The sequence below is a fragment of the Leuciscus leuciscus genome (assembly GCF_965113295.1).
Source record: "Leuciscus leuciscus genome assembly, chromosome: 3".
Lineage (NCBI taxonomy): Eukaryota > Metazoa > Chordata > Actinopteri > Cypriniformes > Leuciscidae > Leuciscus > Leuciscus leuciscus.
Window position 1 is genome coordinate 6,203,386 of NC_138727.1, and position 12,902 is coordinate 6,216,287.

Consider the following 12,902-nt stretch of genomic DNA (forward strand, 5'->3'; position numbering starts at 1 on the left):
TATTACACCGTCCTCATTGTACAACATCAGAACATTTATAGCTGTTAACTAACTATAAATGTTAGCTAGATTATGTTCACTACCTGTCTAGCGATTAATTGTGTTAATGTTGGAATATAATTAAATAACGGTTTGATTTTTCAAAATCATTATATGTTGTGTGATTTATGACTGGTTTTCAGAATTTCCATTAAGAGAACATAGTGAGCAGCGATACTCCCTGGTTTCACGGTGCATTGTGGGATTGAAAGCGATTGAAACAGGCCTTACAATTGTCCGACTCCCTAACCAGTGCCCTGACTACTGAACTAGGGAGCTGATTGAGACGCAACCTTTGACTTTCTTTCTTCTGTGTAACATATTTTGAAGAACGTTGTGGTCCAAACAACCTTAGACCCCACTGACTTTTTTACTTTATGGACAACATTTTTTTTTCCTGTATGAACAAAATACTTTTTTCAAAATACTGGATGATGACAGAATCTTCGTTTATGGGTCAAAAACAAAGTGAAAATTGATAAAATGTTGTTTTATTGTTTGTAAACTACAAGAAACCAAGAATTCTCCATGTTTTTAGTGAACATTTCCACGAATTTTGCCACATCAATCATGTCAGATCGCTTTAAAAATATCTAAATTATAATCAGAGTTAAGTTTGATTCAAATATGACTTTTACTGGCCTTTAGTATCAACACAAAACCATTTTGCTTACACTATGACCTACTCATAATCAGACGCCACAGTGGAGCCACGTCATATCTGCGTATGTTTCAGGAGAAAAATGATTGAAGCACTTAAGATCCCGGGATGTGAGCCAGGATAGCATTCCCAGCTTCCTGTCTGGATCCCAGTCCTTTGGGAGCAGATCAGGTGAATATTCCGGGATGAGGAAAGCTCTCGGAAGGCAAACACTCAAGATTTAATTAGGGAGCTGAAAGAGGATTAGACTGAGTGTGTGTGTGTGTGTGTGTGTGTGTGTGTGTGTGTGTGTGTGTGTGTGTGTGTGTGTGTGTGTGTGTGTGTGTGTGTGTGTGTGTGTGTGTGTGTGTGTGTGAAGGAAGGGAAGTCCCTCCACCTTCCTCCGTCTTGTTTTGTTGACTCTGCGGATCCAACGGTGCCACATATGTCCAGCATATGGTACAAGAACACACAAACCTCGGTATAAGTGAAAATGGACACGCAAACACAGGCTTACCTGGGCACGGAGGCATACGGTCGATCCACGTCGTTGTATCTCGGAGCCATTCGTGGATCAGGCCCTCTGATCTGCGAAGCACAGGAAAATCAAATAAGATTATATCACAATCAGCTAATGTGACATTTAGATGTGGTTTTAAAGGTGAAGAGCGTAATTTCTGTACACAAGCATTACCCAACGGAAATACAAAGATGTGCAATCACAAAAAAAAGCATGGAAAACTGAAAATTAAGTGCATTATAAAAATAAAATAAAACATGTTTTTTTATATTTTTTTTATATGCAGGATTCATGAATTATATAACTACCTTGTGTAATGCTATAATTAACATCAGCATGAGCTGTTAACCTGATAAGTTAGCACAACCCTCAAAGTGCAGAGAAACCCCCCCCCCCGAATAGACAATGACAAACATGTTACTTAATTATCAATGGATTTTTTTGTCTCTGTAAACAGAAGAACATTGAATGCATTATTTTCCCATTACGCGTCTTATGGTTTTGTTATGATTACATTGAAAAAATATAGCTGCAAGCAGCAATTATCGGGGCCAAGCGCAAGAAGACGATAAGACATGCCAACATGGCGGGGAGTGTCAGACCAACTGCAGCAAGGAGCAATTAAAGACATTTTAAGATGATTTAAGGCAAAATAGCTGAATATTCATATCTACAGTAACTAAAAATATGATTGAATGGATTATCACTTTCGACCAATAGGTGGCACAGTTATGAAATTGATGCGATGTGGTCAGAGTGAAGTGACAATGACACATACAAAGTTTGCAATCGAATCGGCTTGAGCCACGTAATCAGAGGAAACAATATTTTTGTTTCTAGCCTCTACGGTTCAAAAGTTATTAGCATAAACATGAGTAAAAGTTTGGACAGTTGGTGATGCTAGAGGGATTGAGTTAGAGACTCCAAATTTGCTATGGTGACTGTTCAGACTGTCCTCTATCAGTGTGCCAAATTTCATAACTTTCCCGCAAGAGGTTCTGGCTGCCATAGACTTCCATACGGAATAATAATAATAAGAACGCCAACGATTTCAAGAGGTGCCTACGCACTTTCAGTGCTTGGCTCCTAATTAAAGCTTATTTCTCCTTGTGTGACTATTCCAAAACTTTGCAAGCTTGTATAAGATAAATAAGTGGAGTACGCCACACACCGCAGGGTTTAACAGTAGTCTCATATGACCGCAGTGGGATTGTGGGAGTTCTGCGTGTGGCAGCTCCTGACAGATGAAGGTTACAGGCATTATGTAAAGAAGGGCAGCTCATTTCTGGGGACTATGTGAGGAAAATGGTGGCATTTGTCTCAATGAGGCGTTTATAAGCGCATGTAATGGCGGCCCTCTGCTCTCTCCTGCATGCTAAGTGTGATCTTTAAACACAAAGGTGTCTCGCAGGGATCGAATGTCACCGAGAGTAAGAGAGACAGAGAGATGACGACGCGCACACGCCGTAAAGGTCAAATTTAGAGAAGCGAGAGATGATTGTGGGAATGATAGACTGCAGCGCATGCCAAATGATCAGAACGATATACAATTCCCCGCTTTCCTCTGTTCCTCTCATTCTTTCATCCGTCTATTCTGGCCATACAGGTGATCAGTCTTGCCTATTGTCAGAATTCATACTACCCCTCTCCAGCTTCTCTTTCTTCACAGATAAGATCCCACTTTTGGGAGCAATGACCCAGGGTTGTATGTGTGTGTGTGTGTGTGTGTGTGTGTGTGTGTGTGTGTGTGTGTGTGTGTGTGTGTGTGTGTGTGTGTGTGTGTGTATGTGTGTATACACACATCTAAAACTAACTTTTTACCACACCTGCCAATGGCCAGTAACTTGTATAATAAACTCATAAATACTTTTTTCCGACCATGCGCTTATGACAACAACATTTTAGATACCAGTGATAAAGTACATTTTAGATAAAGTAATCAAATGTAAAATAACACTGCATAGTCTTCACTGTATAAATTAAACCGAGATTAATCCTTATCAACTCAGTAAAGTTACTAAACATTAAATCGTGCTTAAACCGATTCGGCTTATTTCGATTAGGGCTGCACAATATATCGAAATATTATCATTATCGCGATAATAGTATATGAAATATTCGTATCACAGAGAGGTGTGATAAATTATGTAAAAAAATTGTGCCAAGCATTTGTGTGTTGCATGCATGCATAGGTTGTTTATCCAAATTCGACCAATCAAATGGGGCCTTACTATCTTTATACCCGCCTCCCCAGTAGGTGCTATTATGCTATTGGCTTGATCGCGCCCAAAGGGGAACCTAGTGGCTCAGAGCAGAGAGTGGAAATAAAAACTAATGGCGGGAGTAGAGACAAGCGAGGAAAATGACAACAGCGAAGAACCTGAGCCTAAAAACAACTGTATGTCTGAAATATGGCAATATTTTGGCTTCAATAGAGAAGACGTGTCACAAATGCATGTACTGTGTAAGGGGCCGTTCACATATCACGTCTAAAAACGCCTGGAAAGCGCGGTGCGGCCGCTATGCAACCATGAACTGCGCTGAGCGCTTTCCTTGATGACGAGGAAGTATCAGCAAAGGATTAATTGATTTCTAGCCCTTGCATTAGCTTTACTACTAGATATATTTATGGAGATGAGAAATAAAAACCTGCCCTGTACAGCTATGATCAGCTGTTCGATGTTGTTACGGAAAGGCCGAAGTTGATCGGTTGGTCTTTGTCACATGACCTGCAGTGAGCTTGCAGCATTCTGAAAAGTTGTGTTCTCATCTCGTCGCGGGATAGGCGGGCCTGGATAAACGTGCTTCCGTTATAAGCGCGCGCCGCGCGCCTACATTTTAAATAACGAATTTGCACGTGCAAAAAACGCAATATGTGAACATTAGTGAAGGTGTCACTAAGTCGTGCCGAAAAATTGTGGCCACGTCGAGAGGAAATACAACTAATCTCCACAGTCATCTGGAACGCAACCTCAGGGAGCTTTAAGAAGACTTCAAAAAGTGTAAGCCCAAATCTACCAAAACGGCTAACAATAACAGAGTCTCACAGACAACCATTAATCAAAGTTTTGCAAGTGTAACTCCTTCTGAAAAAAACGGAGATATTCTTCTGAAGATCAGAAGAATATTAGCTTACCTGTTTATTTTAGTATGATCATTACATATATAAATGATTTTAAAAAATAAATAAATAAGCTTAATAAAACTAGCATTTCTCTAGGGAAATGTCATATCGCAAGAAATATTGTTATCGCAATACTCAACAACAATATTGCATGTTTTCCCAGTATTGTGCAGCCCTAATTGTGATTTGCTGTACAGCCAAAATAAACTTTGTTTTCCTGTTATCACTGTAAAGCTGCTTTGAAACAATCTGTATTGTAAAAAGCGCTATAGAAATAAAGGTTGACTTGACTTGACTATTAGTTAAATTAAGTTAAATTTGCAACTTAGGATGGAAACATAGCTATTGTCTTCCATAGTATTCTGAATGTTTACCGTCAACTGCAGAAGAAAGAAACTCATTTAGGTTATAGGAACGACTTGAGGGTGAGTAAATGATGACCGAATTTTCATTTTTGGATGTTAGTGCGATAAAACATAAAACAAGTTGCTTCCATAGCGCCGGTTATTACAAAACACCAGAGACTTCAGTGACTTTAGATCTTCCACATTACCCACGTGTTTCTCTTCACTGCCCACAGATGTTATCTTGGGCTCAGGCGATTGATCTTTACTGGGTAATTAGCATTTTAGGCAGAAAGGACAAGACGTGGGCCTGCTGCCAGACGCTTGACTCCAATTGAGAGAGAGAATTTGAAACTTTGCCACGGCAGGCTTGGTGGTCTGGGCGAGTTTTACCCTGTGGGGTCAAAAAGGATCAACAAAACCTGCTCAACCCTGCTAAACCTCACCAAAGGGAGTGGGGGGCACTGGGGCACCATGGCAACCGAGCTGCCAGAAACCAGTTGAGTCTTTGCGGTGCTGTTATCAGATCAAAACGGCTGTGTGGACGGATGAAGGACTCGTGTGCTGCTGTGCATGCTGAGAAATGTGCATGCTACGCCGGCAAACTGGACTGAGACGGCAAATACTTGCCACAACAAACGTGCAAACATTTGCAAATAGGCAAACAGCGCTCATGCGTTCAGATGCAGGGAGATCAGATGGATGTATTTGAGGAGTTTGTTTAAACACAAAGACGCACATGTTGAACATGAATAGCAAGGTCACCTGGACTCACTGGGACTTATTCAGTCACACCTTTTTATTGCCTCGAGAACAAAACAAAACAGACATAAGCAAAGACGTTTAGCAATAAACATTTAAGCTATACGTAAGAATTAAATAATATATAATATGTAAAAGACCAACAAAACTATGGTCAATTTTAAGATGTTTTTAAAAGAAGTTTATTAGCCTGCCAAAGCTGTATCTATTTGATCAAAAATACAGTAAAACAGTAATATTGTGAAATATTATTAGTTTTCTATTTTAATATATTGTAAAAAATGAATTGCGATTAAGAGTTTATATGATTATGAGTTTATGTGGAATGAACTGAAAATGCTCCGCGCCAGTGGACGTTTTATCCGTTATGAATACTTTTTTTTTTTTTTTTTTTTTACAAATTAGCATCAATTCGGGGGTGGCAATTGCTTGAATGTAGGGTTCATTATTATTCTTAATATAAAAAAACAACAACTAGAAAAAAAAAACCTCAACTAATTATTTGCAGGTTCCCTATTAGCATTGAGTTTAAATCCAAAATATTGCCAAATAGGCGCTTTCACATTTCGCTTTGGAACAAAATCTTCCGCCATTGTCTTGTCAGTCAGCTCCTCATTCTCGTGACTCCTGCTGCAACACTCGTCCAGCTCGCACTGCATTGAGCAGACACGTTCAGTTTTTAATTGTAGTGTCTGTTCTCTAACTGAACTAAATGATTGTTATTACAATAAAACAATCAAAAACGACGGTGCCACAGTGGGCAAGTGATGTAACCGGTGTTTGCGGCTGAACACCGGTAACACAGACTATCGCAGCAAGCCTAATATATATATATATATATTGTACATACACGCACTACACGCAAACTTAGCGGATGCCACAACCAATTTAAAGTCCTCAGTAACTTTCGTTCTTTATCATTACTTTTTGGTAATTAGATTCCATTGATCTGGGCGCAGAGTCAAACTCCATTCCAGAGGGAATTGGCAGTCTGGACTCAAGTGAAGTTTTGTGGTTGGACTCCAACAGGACTCAAATTTAGAATGTTTCTCAACAAACACAAACTGTGCTCAGCGTTTGCCACAAGAAACTCAAGCTGTGAGTGACGTCCCTGAAAACTCACTCGTTCAGCTGAGTATGTGTGGACCACTGTGGGCTAAAACTTCACCAGACAGATTCTTTTTTTACATCACAGTTACACAAACAGCCTGGCACTATATTAAAATAATTAACTTGTGCACTTCATTAGACCAAAGTTGATCAAACACACACACAAAAAGAGTACTTACAGACTGATAGACATGTTTAAAAAGTCACCAAGTATATACACAAAAATGTATATGCTTTTCTTTACATTTAAACAAATTACTTTCATTTTAAAAGTAGCACTTCATTTCCTAGAATGCCATTACCTATTCAATTCCTTTAAACTACAATAAATTCCACTTCTTGTAATTCCAATTCAGTTTCCTGAGTTAAAAGCCAATATTTAAAAACCTACTGTGAAGCCGCTTGAAGGTTGCAGATTTTCACAGCGGCTATTTAGTGAGACTTTATTTGAATTAATCATCTATTCAACACAATATCTTGGTTTAGGAAGGACTCCTTCAGTTCATAAAGGCCTCGGTTCACTTCACTCTGTAAAATACATTGCAAGTGAAACGAGCTACTTAGATCAAACTTTCCACAAAGCCGGCACCATACTCCACCTCAATGCTAAAACAAACACGCCTTAAACATGCCGTGATGCTATCGCTTGTTGATTCTCTCCCTGGAGTCTCCGTGGCCGCGGCGTGTGCAGTGTTCTGATCTTTGATGTAGTGCTGCTATTGCCCAGTGCCCTCTAACGTGCCCTGAAAAGCCATGGTCATGCCGCCCAGACGGCCCAGGCTTGTTAGCAGCAGATGGTGGAACCATTTTGAGAGGGTAATTTACACACAAGGCTGTAGGAGGCTGGTCATGACCTCCTCATGTAATCGAGCCCAACCCAGTGAAAGGGAGGTGCTTTTGCGGTCTAGTACTGGAGTGATGTGTTGTCCTCTGCACGACGTGCACGTGGATTGTTGTGGATGATTACTAGGCACAAATACATTGGATATTTTGTCCCTTTCACATCAACATCAACAACTGAATTTTCGTTTCGTCCAAAAGTGCTGATTTGTCATAACTCTGGAACTGTTCCAATTCTATGATTCTACGGTCCAATGCTATCAACCTAGGGCTGTCACAGATATCGAATATCAAGCAATGTATTTGAATATATTCGAATATCTACGAGTAAAATGTAAAATGAAGTTAACGAACAACCTCGATCCATCAGGAAACGCCCCATGGTCGCTGAATTTCATGAAGAGTTTTTCTTTTGCGTGAAAAAGCCGTTCGCCGGAGATGTGTTAAAAGATAGCGGAGTGCATTCATGATTAGGCTACCGGTATAATAATCCTCCTGGCGCCGGGTCTGAGTGAGTAATTTACTATCTTACCTTTGTTCTTTGATTAACATTAATGGCACTTTAAGATCAGCCGCTGCTGACAGAGACGCGATCTGACATGCGTCCCATTTTCTCACAAATCTCTACGTTCATTTAAGACTTTATTTAAATAATTTAAGACTGCTCTTATGAGGACACTCGACAAAACGGACATTTGGCATAATGTGTGTGTTGTGGTTTGTTCAAGCCCGAAAGAGAACTCAATACTGACACGCGTCTTTTCTGTGGGTCGTGTGTGTGTGTGTGTGTGTGTGTGTGTGTGTAATAGGCAGGAATTACAGCGTGGTCTCTTTAGTCTTGTCGTTATCTTCCATTTTCAAAACAAGCTGGCTATTGGCTATTATTCTTGGCTTGATTTGGTCGCAGCCTACGCTACAATACGTTTAGAGCGGCCGCTACTGGATGAGATGGCAAACAATAAAATAAAAAGCAAACGGTCTAATCATAGACTGTAAAAAATGCGCAAAACATGGCGCTTTAAAAACCGGATAGTTGATTTATAGTTCGATTTCGGATATTTCACGCCATGTTCGCGAATGCATATTCGAATATCGAATAAAAAGTGACAGCCCTAGTATCAACATTTAATTTTTATATTATATTATATATTTAAGCATATAATGTATGTTCCAATTCTATGATTCTACGGTCCAATGCTATCAACCTAGGTCTGTCACTTTTGAGAAAAATCAAATTCGAACAGATATCGAATATCAAGCAATGTATTCGACAGTCATATAATGACAGTCTGTGATGCAAACAGTGAAAAGTCTGCATAAAAACACATTTAGAAAATGTTAGGGAAGTGAAAACTATAAATGGTGCTTTTTATGAAAATATAGTAACTGTTTAAATTGCCATAATCTGCCACCAAAGTGCAAAACATGTTTAAGTCCAAATAAAGAATTCGGGACACAGTTATTATTCTGTCCTTGCTCATTCCTCCCCTGAGGTCCATCTGACTGCTCCCTCCCACCGCTCTTTTCTTTTTGTTTTAGTGGCTTCATTCAGATTCCTAACCAGTGTTTCCTGCTCTGAAACAAAGGCTAAGGCTCTGTGATGTGAGTTGGCTTGTCTTTGACCTACCAAGGAAGGTGTGACCTGCTTGCTAGAGCAAAGTAGAGTCAAGGCCTTTTGTTCCTCGTCCATTCCTGCCTTTCTCACTTTCTTTCACTCTTAATCTGTCTCCGTGAGCTCACGTTGATATGTTTTGACATCCCAGGCACCTGGTTTTAGGATTTGGGATTATATGTCGGCTCTGCAGAGAGCCACCTAGTCGCCGTCACTCAATCTTTTTACACTCCACCGTCACGGCTGCCCGTCAAGCCGGTGTGTGTGTTTGGAGATGCAGATGCTGGCTTAATTAGACCTGACAGGGCCAGGATGCTCGTCTCAAGCTGTTCTGTTTCGAGGAAGAGAGGATAACAATCTGAATGACAACCGTCTTAATTTTCCATCTTCTCTCTCTCTCTCATTCGGTTATTTTTCTTTCAGTCTCTGCATCTGCCGTCTCCTCTCTGTTCTCATTTCACTTGGATGTTCAATGGGATTACTAATGCATTCTGGGTAGTTGCTAGGATGTTTTATGTGGTTACTAGGGCATTTTTGGTGGTTGAAATGGTTTTCCAGGTAGTAGTTAGGGTGTTCTGTGTGCTTACTTACTGGACCAGAAGAGCCCAACCCAAACTCCGTATTGGTGCTTTTCCACTGCATGGTACGGCTCGGCACGGTCTGGTACGGCTCGCTTTTGGGGGGTTTTCTACTATGTGCAGAACCTAGAACTTTTTTTAGTACCACCTCTGTTGAGGTTTCAAGACGAGCCGTACCGATACTAAAATGTGATGTCTAAACACTGCAGATCACTGATTGGTCAGAGAGAATCGTCACTTCCAGCGTCATTGGATTTGGCACAACTATAACAATCAGTCTATAATCCCACCCACTTTGATGCGGTACTAAACTGCAGTGGAAAAGCAAAGCGAGCCGAGCCGGGCCATGCAGTGGAAAAGTGCCATATGATTATCTGCTCTCTAGATATCGTTCGGGTCCCTCCTTCAATGTAAGCAAGAAGGCAAAACTGTAACTTAGTAAGGTAAAAGTAAACCTCCCTTCAAGAAGCCACACAATTTGCTGTCCATAGCACAGTCTTTCAGGGGTTTGTTTGAATCACTACCCCTAAGTATGATAGCAACAGTGATGCTAGCCTTTGGAAACACCACTAATAATGTACTAATAATTATTCCTTCCATTGGTCAGAAATTCTCTACTGGTTCATCCCTACTTGTGCGGTATGAGATCATAGACGAGATCTGAAGAGAAGACACACACACACACACACACACACACACACACACACACACACACACGCACACGCACACACACGCACACACTGTAACACACGAGACAGACACACACGAGACAGACTGAAGGTCTGTGAAAACCAGTCTGTAATCCAATTAAATTCTTCTGTTGTTAATGAATCATACACCACAGCCCCTGCTGTGTGTGTGTGTGTGTGTGTGTGTGTGTGCGCGCGCGTGTGTGTGCGTCTACACCACATGCTAGTCCTTATGGTGGCCTGAACGTCCTTCTCCGTTTCTTCTGTTATTCTGACAGCAACCATTCATCCTCCTATTCATTTCACATATTCATTCATATATTTCTGAGTAAACGGCCACTTCTCAATGAAGTAGTAAGTTCATTTACTACACGGACATTGTCAAAACCTTTATACTATGGATGATTTTTACAGTCAACATTAAAACTACCAATCAGCTCTAAATATGACAATATATGGTTCAAGCAATGGTTAAATACAACTATTAACTTATAGTCATTGATTATAAGAAAAAAAGAGAAGAAAAAAACCCCCAGTATATACTACTGTTCAAAAGTTTGGGGTTGGTAAGATTTTTTAGTAACACTTTACAATAAGGTTTCATTTGTTAAAGGTATAGTGGGGGATCTTTCCAAATTTTAGATAAGACACGCCCTCTCCACTTTTTGAAAAGTTTGATTGATTCACCAGAATGATTGACAATTAGGAGGACCAATAGTATAGGTTACCCACCAGGAAGTAAAACATCCTCCGCTATACCTTTAACATTAGTTAACTACATTAAATGTACATGAACTAACAGTGAAGAATAGTTCTAAAGCAGTTATTAATAGTTAATGTTAATTTTAATATTTAATAATACATTATTAAAATCACAAGTTGTATCTGTTAACATTAGTTAAAGGGGTGGTTGAATATGATTTCACTTTTTTAAGTTAGTTAGTTTAGTTAGAGTGTAATATTGTTGTTTGAGCATAAACAACATCTGCAAAGTTACGACGCTCAAAGTTCAAAGCAAAGGGAGAGATTTTCTTTTAAAGAAATTGCTTTTTAAGGACTACAACAAACGGCTGGTTGGGACTACACGACATTCCTCCCGGGTTAGTGATATCACTAACCCTAAAATTTACATAAACCCGCCCCCGGGAACGTGAGTTATAGATTATCAAGACAGAATATGCTAATCAATGACTAGAAGATAACTTCACATAAACTACATAAATTCGCCAACTAACCATTCAGAAATGTTGTCTACACGTTGTCACTTCTTCTTGAGTCTCTCCGTCATTGTCTGACACTGGTTTGAACATAAAAGGCTAAAAGTGTTTGAAATTTTCAGTGCGTGTCTGTGTGAGGTAAAAGGACACAAGCTCTTGAAGCTCCGCCCTCTGTGCCGGGAGCAGCAGCTCATTTGCATTTAAAGGAACAGACACAAAACGGTGCGTTTTTGCTCACCCTCAAAAAGTGACAACTTTAACATGCTATATATAAATATCTCTGGGGTATTTTGAGCTAAAACTTCACATACTCTGGGGACGTCAAATACTTATTTTACATCTTGTGAAAAGGGCATTATACCACCCCTTTAATTGGACCTGAGCTGATATGAACTAACAATGAACAGTTGTATTTTTATACAATAACGTTAACAAAGATGAACAGATACTGTAACAAATGTATTGCTCATTATCAGATAACATTACTTAATGCATTAACTAAAACTAACTAATGTTTGAAAAAAGTGTTATGCTCACCAAGACATAACACTTTTTTTGCCATTTAGCAAAGTAAATAAAATATGATTTGATTCTAATTAAATGTTTAATGCTGACCAGAAATATGTTTAGACTGATCTGAATAGGAGTAAATTGTGTAACGTTATTCACAGAAATTTTATAATGGCACGTTGTTCAAACCAAATTTAAAGGTATAGCGGAGGATGTTTTACTTCCTGGTGGGTAGTCTAAACTATTGGTCCTCCTAATTGTCAATCATTCTGGTGAATCAATCAAACTTTTCAAAAAGTGGAGAGGGCGGGTCTTATCTAAAATTTGGAAAGATCCTCCGCTATACCTTTAAGTTTGCTGGCGGCAAAAAGGAATGCAATCTCACCAACTAGTAAAACTGTTAATGGTTGTTAATCATTACACCATTCACTAGAACAACTGTGATGTACATTTGCTTCAATGCATCCAAATTAAAGGTTAATCTATTGACAACTCTAACCTATCATCATTTAACAAACAATGCAAGAAAAACTATTTTTCAAGCAACATCGGACACTAGCATCAGAGCTTCTATTTTCTCTCTCAGTCGTTCCTGGAAAGTCTCAATGAAGCTGTGTTTTTCCAGCAGATGTGTGTAATCATATAAACTATAATTGTAAACTTTGCCGAGCCCTGGACACAACCCTCAATCTCTGGAAAATGAAGTGCTGGACATCTGGGTGGACGCGAGCGTGGCTCCGGGCGCTGAAATGACAGAGTTCAGGACTCCGATAAGTGCTTCTGAAAAAAGCCTTTGTTCCAATTTAGATTGAGTTTTTGTTTTAAAGTGCCCAGAAGAGAACGCTGACAGACACCCTTGCCATTTTTAAACCATGTGATTTCTAGAAGGGATTTGAGCGAAATTGTCAATTTTCTCA

The 12,902-nt window shown here is 39.6% G+C and overlaps 1 protein-coding gene and 1 long non-coding RNA gene across 3 annotated transcripts in view; both read right to left on the reverse strand.

The window, feature by feature from the left end:
• Positions 1 to 12,902, reverse strand: part of pard3ba (par-3 family cell polarity regulator beta a) — a 176,255-nt gene that overhangs the window by 14,286 nt on the left and 149,067 nt on the right. For both annotated transcript variants that reach the window (XM_082163761.1, XM_082163760.1), the window contains one exon: positions 1,197 to 1,267. In XM_082163761.1, coding sequence (XP_082019887.1) covers positions 1,197 to 1,267 — 71 coding nt within the window. The remainder of the gene's footprint in view (positions 1 to 1,196; positions 1,268 to 12,902) is intronic.
• Positions 5,595 to 8,545, reverse strand: LOC309494595. The gene is made up of 2 exons (XR_014204395.1): positions 8,503 to 8,545; positions 5,595 to 7,644 (listed from the first exon to the last, which is right to left on the reverse strand). It is a non-coding gene; the product is annotated as an uncharacterized lncRNA (long non-coding RNA).